Source organism: Mobula birostris, chromosome 25, assembly GCF_030028105.1.
Source record: "Mobula birostris isolate sMobBir1 chromosome 25, sMobBir1.hap1, whole genome shotgun sequence".
Lineage (NCBI taxonomy): Eukaryota > Metazoa > Chordata > Chondrichthyes > Myliobatiformes > Myliobatidae > Mobula > Mobula birostris.
Window position 1 is genome coordinate 30,277,945 of NC_092394.1, and position 13,538 is coordinate 30,291,482.

A 13,538-nucleotide genomic window follows, 5' to 3' on the forward strand; every position below is an offset into this window, starting at 1 on the left:
AACAAGTCCCATCAACCAGTGTCCTCTGTCTTCTATGGGCAAGCAAGTTCTGAATCCAAATGGCCAAATCCCCATCAATCCCATGGCTCTGAATCTTGTGGATGAGCCTCCCATGAGGGAACTTGTCAAATGTCTTACTTATCTCTCCAAAAAACTAACAGATTTCTCAGACACTATTTCCCATGCGTAAAGCTGTGCTGACTACCCCTAATTATTCACTGTGCAAATGCTGATAGAAGCTATTCCTCAGAATCCCTTCCAGTAATTTACCCACCACTGATGCCAGGATCAGAGGCTCCTATTTCTCTGGCTTGGCTTTGCTGCCCTTTTTAATGATTTTTTAAAATGAATTTCCAAATCTATATGGAAAGTATTATTTGGTTAAGTTTATTTAATTAATGTTTTTGAACCCAGTAGATTTGTCCACTATCTGCTCCAGTGTTGAGATGGTCAATCACTTTACTTTTCAACCAAGGAACTATGCATTACCTTTATGATAAATACACAAAATGCTGGAGGAACTCAGCAAGTCAGGCAGCATCTCTAAATGGCAATAAATAATTGGCATTTTGGGCTGAGAATTTTTATCAGGACTGGAAAGGAAGGAGTCAGAAGCCAAGTTGAGAAGGTGGGGGGATGGGAAGTAGGAAAAGCTGGAATGTGGTAGGTAAAACCAGCTGAGGGGGAAGGTCAGTGGGTGGGGGAAAGGGGGATGAAGTAAGAAGCTGGGAGGGGGTAAGTGGAAGAGGTAAATGGCTGAAGGACGAGGTCATCTTAAAGATGTTCATCTAGCATATTAAAAATTTGTAATTAATCTTATACGTTTTCTCTTTAGGTGGGGTGACGCTTGGGATTAATGCAAAAGGTGAACGCTTAAAGCACTGGTTTGACTGTTTGAAGAGCAAGGACAAGAAAATTGAGCGCTGGCACACTCTGACCAATGAACTCCCAGGGTCTATTCTCAGTGACTGATGCCAGGCGTCCATTGCTAATCTTGCTCTGCAGCTTGGCACAAGACGAGGAAGGTTATATCTGAGAGTAACTGCCACAGAAAGGTTGGGCCTTTTGCACTTTTCTTTTCAGAAATAAGTCTCTCCAGGCCTCTTCACGGATACCTAACTTTGCCTGGTAATCTTGTGGCTTACATATTGGCTTATGTACATGTTTACATGCATTTGTGTATCTGAGCACTTGGGATAAATTTCAGAGGAGTCCCTTTGGATGACTTTTTATAATTGGTTTAGCACCAGGAATTACCTGCTTTTGATGACTGATACTTTTCGCAACCCAGGCCGAGCAAATTATTTACTGTTTTTGAAGTGTTTAAATTTTACTAGGACAAAGGAAAAATATCTAGAGTACGTAAATATAGCTTTGCTCTCTGCTGCAGAAAGATGAGCCAGTTCTAGAAGAAGTTGCACAAAGAAATGGATCCTGTCTTAAATCTTGTCATATTTTGGAGTAGTATAGTACTTTTGATACAGTATTGAAGAACGGTGGCCACAGCAGTGGCCAGTTTTCCTTAAGTCACGATTAATGTAGCGAAAGCAAACATAGCTTCTCAATATTCAGATAAAATAATTCACGAGTATAAAGTAAAGCTTTGAGATATCACGCACTAAATAAATAGAACATGCTCCACATGTTAATTATGTTCTTTTCATCACTAGAATAGGAAAGGAATGGTGTAAAACTCTTCTGCATTGGAGGCTTGGGTTTAACTAGAGAACAGGTGTTGAATAATTCATCTTGGTCCTAATGAACCATTTCACTATTATTAGGTCACCTCAATAAATCTTGCATCCAGTAGAAATCTATAAAACAAGACAGCTCTCAATTAAATGTGTTGTACTGCAAATCCTGTATTGGATGTGAGGTGAAAAATGTTAGAAAATAGTTAACCATCTGAAAAATAATCGAGTTCATATTTGTAGGATCCAGTGGGACTAATAACTATTGCCTTTGAAAAATCACCACAGACTTGATAGGAAAATAATCTTCTAAGATGCTTTTTTGATTACTGATGTGTGCTGTTCCCAACCAGAAGCACGTCCTCTACATCCAGCACAGAGCAGAGAATATCTCGAGCAGTGTAATTTAACCAATCTTTGTGGATTTTTATTAAAGATCTGCACAGTGCCCATGCGATATTGCTAAACAATTCTGGCAGTACCTAATTTGCATAGAGGCCACATGAAAAAGCAAAATGACCATAGTATCCCAAAAGCCGCTTCAATCTCACAAACACTAACAGCTCAAAAAAAATGTACCCTAAATATAGAAATAACATACATAAAGTGCTTCTCACATCCTCAGACCCTCTGCAAGCTGCAGCAAACAGCTTGCCTTTGAATAGCAACCACATTTGCTATGAAGATGTGAAGTTTATTTTGAAATTGAACCCTGGGCACCTCCAAAAATCTTTTTGACTTTAATACTTCTGCTACTTTGACCCTTCTTCTTAGTCTGGTTTCCAAACCGAAGTTGATTTCTCCCAAAAATAACACTGACATTTTAACTGAGAAAATGAAAGTCCTACCAGAGACTCTATCCCAACTTTGTAGGAAGCAGTAAGTCTAGCACCAGGCGCATCACTTCGATATGTGAACCGACATGTTTTATAATATTACTTACCATAATTCCAAACATCTTACATTCGTAAGTTGGTTGTTCCAGTTACCCTGTCCCTCGCAATACTGCACCCTTAGTAGCAAGTGCCAAGTTCAATGAACTGCTATGTTCTGAATTAATCATTTGAAATAGCTTTCCATTTTAATAGTTTCAGAACACCTATATATGAAATGAAACACATATAACTAAAACTCATGTCCAATTACACATAAGCATGAGCCTATCAGGCATTAATGCATATTTGTCAGGTTTCTCTTGTATTTTAATTTCCGATAAATGCACATTGAAACTCCTACTTCAAAAGAAAATTGTGTGAATGCTCAAATAACCAGCATGTTACTGCTTTGGATGCAGCCTCTAATTGTAGGTCCTGCATATAGTGACTATTAATGTCGGGGCGGGCCAGATTACTGGTCCTTTAAAAGATCCACCCTCTAGCAACTGACATTTCCGCCCGAGGGAGACCCTGTGGAACAGTTCAGTTTTCCCCTTGAGCTGCTTCCCCACAAGTTTCAAGCAGTTCTAGAAATGGAAGGAAAATTTTGGGCAGTTTTGGTGATTGAGTGGATAAGCTGCGGTGTCAAATGTGCACCTGAATGACATGGATGCAATCCATGTAGGATCCATGTGACTAAGAAGCCAGTGCAGAACAGTTTGGCCCACTGAATAAACACTTGCAACAAAGGGCTGAAATTTATCTCATCCAGTGGCTTCGTGGAGTAGCACACAGTGTCACAGTCCGTGCACTGACGTCATGAATCAGCATCTTCACAACAGCAGCCTTCAACCTTCAGTTTCTTATCCATTTATTTAGGGAGATCTGGAAATTGTTACTCTTTTGTCCCTAAAACTTCGGAAAATACTTTGTGAGGAATTGCCTTTTGAGGCTGACTAAAGGCATTCAGCAACCAGTCGCCTTAATTTGACCTCATTTCATTACCTTTTCTCTCTAACCACTAGAACAGGGGTCCCCAACCTGGGGTCTATGGACCCCTTGCTTCATGGTATTGGTCCATGGCATTTTTTTTAAAAAAAGGCTTGGGAGCCCCTGCACTAGAAGCTCCCTGTACCCATGATTTTGTCCCCGATGCAATATTTAATTAATTCAAGCTAGTGCAGCCAAAAAAAAAAAATCGGTGTTTCCATTCTGTTTTTATTAACTGTTGCTTCACAAAATCCACCTGGATAAGAGCAGACCGATAAATAACATACATACATTCCAATAACATGCCTTTAGGATGGTTTGTAGCATGACAATGAACGAGTTTCAAATGCTATTACTTCTATCAATTTCCTTTTAAGAACTGCAGATACCAAAAACATTTTAGCTTTTTTGAGGATGAAATGCTGCATTAAAGTTGACAGTAGTTCACGGTATCAACCAATTGATGGTGTACAGTATATCTGTGTCTCCCTAAAATAAAATACATTAATGTTACTGAGTTTTTTTTGGCTCCCAGTTCTCTTGTGATGGTAATTAAATGGGAGATTGGAAAAATTTCCCGCATCTTTGCTGTTTGAATGAAAAAGACACAAGTTATTGATCAGGAAGATATGTGATCATGTGCATTGACATTAATTTAAGGAGATTTCTGTTACTTCATTGTATTATGTAACATTAATAGCTGTTGCAATCTTTGTAATTTGGAATGTATGGCTATTTAATTAAAGTGCTATGGTACATACTGCTCAGTATTTGAAGCTGACTAAATGTGTACAAGGTAAAACATTAAAGAATGTGAAATGTCCAGGGAATGGGGGTATCTCATTTAGAAATCATGTCACAAAAACTTAAGTGTCAATAAATATATTTAAATATTTGGACTTTTTTAAAACTATCTACTTAATAAAAAAAACACGTTGAATGTGCAGAACTCAGTTTGAAAATGAATTCTTGTACGCTTTATATGAATCTGAATTTTGTATGGATTTTAATTAATGTGCATGGAGCTTATTTGGCTGCTACTACTGTATTGACTTGCAAAGCAACAAGCAACAAACATTCCAGTTTGAAACTATATTGTGGGTTATTAAGGCCAACGACATGTTTTGAGTATTGCTAGCAAGATTATACTCTGCATGAAGTGTTAACTTCCTTATGCCTTTAAAATACTTGGTGGTTAATCATCTATTTTCTGTAAATGAGCCTTGCACTACAGGTTACAGTTATTAATAAACTCTATTGTTTTGCATGTTTGATAACCATCCAGCCTTCCCGAAAGGGGAAGAGATATATGTTATGCCAAAGGTTCCTTTTAATGCTGTTTACTTTCTGTGACACACAATTCCTGAACTGTCCTCAATATAACACTGCAATTTAACCTTGTATGGAACAAATGACCATGTGAATCAACAACAATAAATCATCTCATCAGATAATGCATGATATTTTTATAACACATTATTTCCCAATATTGAGATAATTTACCCTGTCTAATTAATACAAAATAACTACTAAACTTTTACCTTGTTATTGATTATGACTGACTAGGATGATAAGACTGACTAGGATGATAAGATAAAAAGTATTTTGAGATAATTGCACTTTATTTTCTCATGTTGCATGCATAAATCCTGGAAGAATATGGTCCACAGTGTAAAGTTCAGCTGGTACCTTTATAAAAACATCTCATTTGCACTACATATCCAGGGCTAATATTAAATTAATGTGTATTTCCAAGATAGTTTGATAGAAACTTTTCATCGCAGAACACAACAAAAAGACCAAAGAGTACAACAAAAGGCTTTAATCTTCTTTCAATTAAGTTTAGTTTCTTTTTGCTGTAAATAGCAACAGAATATTTTTCAGGTCAGTGAAGTTTTATTGGTTTTGGAATCTGAAGGTGTATCAGTGTCAGAGCTGTGACTGAGATTCAAAGAGGGGACAATGAGGATTCAGGCTAACGTGTTCTCTCTAAGAAGAACTCCTAGATCTGGATGTTGAGGGGTTATAGAGTAGGATTAAGCAGAAAGTTGAAGCTCATGTAAAGGCAGAAAGCACTACACTACTCTAGACAAAATTGCATGGATGAAAATTAGAAAAGAAATTAAGAAAGCAAAAGGGATCTAAAACAGAGCAAGTATTGGTCTAAAATAGAGGACAACTCCAGCTTTGTAAATATGCAAACAGTAAGGAAAACAAACTGGAGGTAGGGCATATTGGAGTGCATGGAGGCGCAAGATGTGGGCAATTCTCATTGGCTACATTGAATATGCCATCAGAAACGAGTGCTCAGTGTGGTGTATATATAGGGGAAAGGTGAAACATTGACCATTATAAACAGACATTAGAAGAAGTACGGGGTTTAAACATAGATGAACCATCATCCCAGATGAAACATAGTTCAGGTTGTTAAAGGCAGTAAATAGAAGATCCAGCTATTATTTTTCGGTCCTTTCTAGCTGCATTTGTGATGCTGGAGGTCCAAAAGATAACTGAAGGGAGTGTCGTTGAAAAAGATCGAAGGTTGTATGCTGTGTAATTTGAGGCCAATCAGATGAACGTTGATAATGGTTAAACCATTCAATTGTGTAACCCATCGGTTAAGGTGGCACATATTAATCATGGGCAGCCGGCATAGATTCGTTAATGGAAGGAGTAACGGGCCAATGCCTGAACTTCTGAAAGAAGGAACAAATGGAGAAAAAGAACCTGATAGGTTCCAGGTAGAGTTCGGAAAAGTTATTGAAGGTTGCCACTGGGGAAATAGATCAGACAAATAACCCAAGGGATCCAGTGAAAAAAGTGGAATGGTCTATCCAAAGTTAGTGCTGCAGTGGCAGGAAGTAATGTGTTTGCAGTAAGGTGCTCAGTACTAGGTTCCTTGATTCTCATGGCGTATATATTAATGATACAGTTTTAAATGTATGAAACTTAAATTTGCAGTTGATTACAAAAATAGCTGTATAGTTAGTAGGAAAATTGAAGAAGTAAAATAATAATTAGATCTGGTGGGCAAAGAAGTGGCAAATAGCACTAGATTTGGAGAAATATAACAGAGTAGATTTGGATTTTGAAAGCAAGGTGAGAGAATACCAGATATATTGTAGGACAACAATAAGTGTTGAGCCAGGACCTCGTAGTGCATGTTCATGACTCTCTGAAGTAGCAGGGGAGATGGTTAAAAAGGCACAATCAATACTTTGTATGCTTGGCTGAAATAAGGGCAGGGAAGTCACGCTGGGACTATTAGTTAGACCACGGCTAGAATAGTGTGCATCCTTCTGGTCATCAGAGCACTGCAAGGTGCAGAGGGGATTTACTAAACTCGAAAAATTGTAACTTTGAGAGGAGAATACCCAGCCGAGGGTTGTTCTTGAAGTGAAGAATACTTGAAAGAAATTTATTTGCACAGTATAAAATTATGAGAAGCTGAGATAAGAGAGCTAATCCTCTTTAAATTGAGGTCAGATGGAAAGCATAGATTTAAAATAGATGGATTAGAGGAGATTAAGGGAAATGAATGAAACACCTGGACTGAGCCCTGTGTCTGGTCAGCCATTCAATAATGGCTAATCTGTTTGCACACCCTCATTTCCTGACTGCCATCCTGTCAAATAAATTCCAGCGCGAGTTGCAATTTAAATCTCAATCTGAGCAGAGAAGAGAGGTGAACCCAGATCGTGAGGGTCATATGCCCTTTGTGCGATAAAATTCAATAATGCCATATGGGTTAATTTCTAACCTAATGGACGGTGAGCAGACATTCACATGCTCTGTGAAGTTGTAACAGTGAAAATTGTATCTATACAATGTTAAGACTGTAGATAAACAAGGTTCAGACAAATTTCTGGATTAAGGCAGTTAATTTAATCTTAATCCCTGGAAGTTGTTGGAATGGTGGGGGGAAACTAAAAATACTAATTGAAGTGAGCTAAATTCTCGGAAGAACCTTAGGCGTATGAGCAGCCGTCTTTAGTCTGCGTTCCACTTTCCTGCACTGACAGCATATCTATTGATTCTTTTAATATCTAAATATCTATTCATCTCTGGCCTCTAGCTCGTGTGGCTTGGCTTGAAGCTAGATGCTTTGTTTTCCTCAGTCTGCACTCCTACCTGGGACCAGTAGACTGGATGTTTATGCTGGGAGGGTATCCTGGGGCACTAATTATAAATAGAAATGGTAGGTCACTCGTTTAGATTGGCAGGCTGCCCAGAAAGTGTTTGCCTACATCTGAAAGGATGTGGGATGCGCAGAGGAAGGGTAAGAGCCAGAGTGGAGGAGGGCCATGTGTTCAATTGCAAGTAACAGTGAGATTTGTGCCAGATGACATGGAAGTGGTGATGGGAGCACCTTCACTCGACGACAAGTAAACAAATCAATCTTTTTGTGTGTCTCGTTGTACTGGCAGCCAGAATAGTTAGCCATGGGAATACGTTTGGAATATATGTATCACAATGTGACCCTCAAGCAGTCATCTGCGGAGAGAGATTGGAATTTATGTGGGATACAGTACATGTGTTATTTTTAGTTGGCTCCTGATGTGTGCCAGTGGTGAGAGTTTATCTGTACCTCTCGAGTTTCCTATTTTCTCCTCCTTGCCTCTCTCAGGAATTAACAGTTTAACAGTTCAGAAAGAAATTTCATAAGGTTGCAATGGATGAAGGACAGAAATAACTGTCTTTGTCCACCTATGTCTTCATATGCCCTTTTGCAAATCTTATCAATTCTTTGCTTTCTGCAACCTTCTTACTGATCTAAAAAAATTACATCAAACCTTTTGACTAAAGGATTACACACAAACTTAAGGCCTAACAAAATTATCTTCAGATCTCATTTGCCTCGATTAAGATCACCTGACTAGAAACTGTATCACAATATACCAAAACATATGCACAAAAGGTGGCCCTGTGTTCCATACACGGTAAAATCTCTGACAAGAAATTGATCAGTAGATGGAAAATGGTTAATTTATCTAACTTTTCTGTTTTGCTCTTTCTAGTGTACCATGTTACAGTGTGTAATGCACGTAGATCAATGTTGTGATTCACTTTTGCATTGGCTGTTTGATACTACACACCTTTTATCACAATAAGGAGAATGCCGCAGAAAATTTGAAAGCATTTTTTCTTGCTTCTCACAATCACTTTTGTATCTCAGCCTACCTATAAAAAATTTAAACTGTGATATTTGAATGAATTATTGTCTTGTGCTTTTTCCTTGTGGTTTTGGTGTTATTTATGACAATGAAAGCATAATGTAATCAATTGGCACCAAGTGAAATACTCACTTCATAGCAGAATTGGCTTTGTATGTGGAAGAAATATTTTAAGTGCTGGGGACTGTGGCCATATTCTTTTTCATTCATTTTAAACTTTGCTAGGATTTCAAAAGAATGATATATTTTAGCATGTAATCTATTTAATTTTATTTACTGGTCTTCCTTGTGTGAATATTTTCTCAATTAAATACAAAAAAGAAACTAAATATTCATGTTAATTTGTGACTCATTTCATGGTCATATATATGCATTATAGAACTTTACCAATTGTCTTTCTACCATTCAGTGAGTAGGAAAATACTTCATCTGCGTTACTTTGTTGGAATTGATATGGATATTAGAAAGTTAGTTTGTTATGCATTACAAGGAAGCAAACATAAGATTATTTTAAAATAATTTTTCAAGGTATTTTAAATGCAATTTAGTGAGATAATTGTCAACATTTTGAATTCTCTCATGTTGATTCCATTTAATTCCCAATGGCAAGTACTTCTATTAAGTTGATATAAATATGTTCCAAATTGTTGGCTCCATGTTACTTTCACCAGGTTTTAGATGTCAGATAATGGGAAACTGAATATTTTAAGAGTCAGAAGAGTTTGCCAGATGGAAATGATCTCTGAAGTTCTTGACATATTTCCATCATTAAAGTATCTTTATTCAGCTTCATTCACCACTTAAATTTGGTGTGGGATTTTATTCCCCATTAGGTAGAATAGTGTGGAGAGTACAGTGATTTATATAAAGTTAAATAGAGTTACCTGATGTTCAAATATGTGATTGGTACAAAATCACCTTGTGTCTGTAAACCAGGGATACTACTTTGGCCTTTTGAGAGATGCTGTTGCTGCTGTTCAAATAGATCATCTGGAGTCAAAAAGAGTAGTTGAAGTGGAGAGTTTATAACTTCAGAATCTTTAGATACCAAAAGAAAACATCATGGATGCAGGTAAAAATGGGAGTGCCTTTCCAACAGGTATGCAACAGTAATGGACACAAGGGACAAACAAATATCATGCATGCACTTGAAATAAGTAGAATACTTGAAATAGGAAGTAACTGATTTGCATAATAACACTGTGAGTAGTTTTGCATCCCATGTCTAAGGAGGGATATCCAGGCATTCCCCCAAGAGGACCACAACCTTGTCATAAGATTTGGAGGCTTGCGTGCCTCAACGACCTGGAGAGCTATATTAGTTGGAGTTGGGTCTTTGGCTCTTGGTAGGGTCACCCATGCCAAACAGATCAAAAGATAGGGGCCAGACTAAGAGTAGTCCACCGGTCCTCCAGGTTTGGGGGTTCAGCTCAGGGCTAACAACCCTGACTGGTCAAAAAAAAAATTGTTACGGAAACAGAAATGATGAATCCTTAAGGGACCTTTATTGCTGCCCTAAATGACAACAAGTAAGTGACGTCCTGGCATTGGAGGGTCCAGACAATGATCCAGGAATGAATGGGTTAACAGATGAGGAGTGCTTGATGCCTCTGGGCCTGTACTCACTAGAGTTTAGAAAAGGGGGGAATGGTGGGAGGGCAGGAAATCTCATTTAAAACTACCAGATATTTAAACATTTGGTCAGATCAGACATAGAGAGCATGATTCTCATTGTGTGGGAGTCTATGACCAAAGGGAACAACCTCACAGCAGAAGAGCATTTCTTTGGAACAGAGGTGAGGAATTTCTTTAGCCAGAGGCCGGTGAATCTGTGGAAATCATTGCCGCAGACTGTTCTGGAGGCAGAGTCATTGGGTATATTTAAAGTGGAGGTTGACAGGTTAGTAAAGGTGTCAAAGGTTATGAGAATGGGGTGAAGAGGAATATTAAATCAGCCATGATCAAATGGCAAAACAGACTTGATGGGCTGAATGGCCTTTAATTCTGCTCTTGTATCTTATGGTTGTATAATGCATTCATGCATAATGTAGGAAAGGAGAAAAAGAGTGAGAAGATGTTAAATACACAACTTTGAATATATTCCACACTTCATGAAAATTGTATGTGGAAGACATAATTTAATACCAAGTTCCACTTTCAAATCTGATTAGATTTGCAAAGAAAATTAGCATGGCTTCATGAGTGCCTTCTTGTGAGGCAGTCTCATTTAAAAACAGAATTATTGCTCAAACTGTGCCAAACTGCACCTACAAAAAGCAGTTGATATTTACCAAGCAACAGAAGCCAACAGAGCATTTGGGAGTAGAGCAGATGTCACTTCATAAAATGGAAGGAGTAAACAGATTAAGCTGGTCAGTAATAGATGGTGAGGTGCAATATTATGAGGAAAAAGTATTTGAATGAATAAATCACAAAGTGCATACACTCAATTCCAATTTTAATAGGCATACCTGTACACCTTGTTAATGCGAATATCCAATCAGCCAATCATGCGGCAGCAACTCAATGCATAAAAGAATGCAGGTGTGGTTAAAGGTTTAGTTGTTCAGACCAAATGTCAGAATGGGGAACAAATGTGATTGAAGTGACTTAACCATGTTGGTTCCAGATCGGGTGGCTTGAGTATCCCCAAGTCTGCAGATCTCCTGGGATTTTCATGCACATCGGTCTCTAAAGTTTGCATAGGAGGGTAGAAAAACATCCACTGAGTGTCAGTTCTGTGAGCGAAAATGTCTTGTTAATGAGAGATGTCAGAGGAGAGTGACCAGACTGGTACAAGCTGCAGGAAGGCAACGGTAACTCAAGTAACCATCCATTACAACAGTGGTGTGCAGAAGAGCATCTCCGAATGCACAACATGTTGAACCTCAAAGTGGTTGGGCTACAGCAGCAGAAGACCACGAACGTACATTCAATGGCCACTTTATTAGGTACAGGTGATAGCTAATAAAGTGGCCAATGAGTGTATATGCAGAACAGATTAATTTTACTTATAATATGTAAAACAAACCTATTAGAGAAATAATATGATAATGGTAGGGTTGATGTTGAATAGTGGATGTGATTTAGGAAAAGAGTGCTGAATAGCAAGGTGGCTTCCAGAGGAACAATAAATTGTTCTTTTTAAGTTCACAAGTTCTATGTCACGTCCAAGGACAAAGCACACAGATAGTTCAGTTGAGACGCAGGTTAAGAGCAAAAGGCATCTGCATATTCTTCTTCGCTGTTGTATCCAAATACCTGCTACCTTGCAGGAACATCTGAGCTGGATTTAGCCTTCTGCTTGGACTCACAGAATGGAGCTGTCACGCCACTTGCCAGCACAAACTTGGTCAGTTGCAGAGGGCTGGCTGTGCTGAGTCCTTAACCTGCTGGCCAACTGGGGATCCAATATCAAATGTCCCATCCCAGAATTCTCTGGCATCCTTTGACAAGAAGCAAGGTTAGGATTGATGCTTGCCTCCTGTCAAAAGTGAATATGATTTTAATTAGTTGTTTCATAAATATTTTTAAATGATGTAAAACTTAAACAAGTAACTAATATCCAAAAACTTTAAAAATAGTAATGAGTGTTAGTTTATTATTGTCATATGTACAGAGAAAATCTTTGACACGCATGTAGATAATGCCATACATAAGTACCTTGAGGAAATAAAATGCAGTGTTGCAGGTACAAGAGAAACTATAATGCAGATAAGGAAAATTAAGAGCAAAGGCCATGGCAATGTAGACTGGGAGATCAAGGGTTCATCTTTAGCGTGTGAGAAGTCGGATCATGAGCCCGATAACATCAGGATAGAAACTATCCTTGAGTGTGGTGGACTGTACTCTTGAGCTTTTATATCTCTTGTTGGACAGAAAATGGAAGAAAGAATGGGAGGGGCCCTTGACTTTAGGCTGTTTTTTTTTCCTGAGGCAAATGTGTTAAAACACTAAGAACTATGAATTTAAAATTACATTAAAATGATTGGAAATAATTAAAGTGATAAAATAATATTCTTGCTTTTTAAAAATTATATTTTTTCGTCTCTGTTCCAACCAGCATATTCTACATGCAGTAACTGTTTCTAATCAAAAAATATCTTTACATTTCGCACATCATTGTTTTATGCCAATCTTAAATATTTGTATTGTTTGATTATATCTTTGCAAAGCATTAAGTTGTTTTTTCAGTCTATCATTCTTCCTGAATTTCTAAGGTTATAAAATGCTGACAAATACACGTCATAAAATATTATCAAAAATTCAATGGTAATTGATTAATTGTGTAAGTAAACCTATTAAAATGTTTGGAGTTCCCTACAGATACTGTAACTTCTGCAAGTATTTAATGGTTCTTTAAACATTTTAGGATTACAATTGCTTGAGGTTAAAAAGAAAACAGGAAAATATGATCACACAGAACTTATCTGATACTTACTTGGAGACATGCATTTTGCCTTACTAAAACTATATATCCGAATTGGTTAAAACTTCGTTTTGAGTTCATATGCAGGATCATCTAAATTCTGATTGGCTGCTAGCAATTTTCCATTTCAAAACTCTGAACTGCTTATAGCTTATAAAAGTAATTGCAACTCACTGTGCCTGTGTGCACCCCTTGGTAAATACTTCATTCTGATTAACTTGGAATGGCACTTTAACAACTAAAATTCAGAGAAGGCTAATGTGCTGGAGATAAGAGATAATGAAGTGATGATTAATAATTAAACATGAGTTTGTCCAATTGCTTAAGACCAAGATTTCAATGCTTAACTTGCTTCTGTTATCAGGTGAGTGACACATGA

General features: G+C 37.7%; 1 protein-coding gene across 1 annotated transcript in view; it reads left to right on the forward strand.

The window, feature by feature from the left end:
* Positions 1 to 9,005, forward strand: part of LOC140187869 (double C2-like domain-containing protein beta) — a 290,217-nt gene extending 281,212 nt beyond the window's left edge. Inside the window, exon 9 of the mRNA XM_072243665.1 lies at positions 836 to 9,005. Within this exon, the coding sequence (XP_072099766.1) occupies positions 836 to 972 (137 nt within the window). The 3' untranslated portion in view covers positions 973 to 9,005. The remainder of the gene's footprint in view (positions 1 to 835) is intronic.
* Positions 9,006 to 13,538: the final 4,533 nt, after the last annotated feature.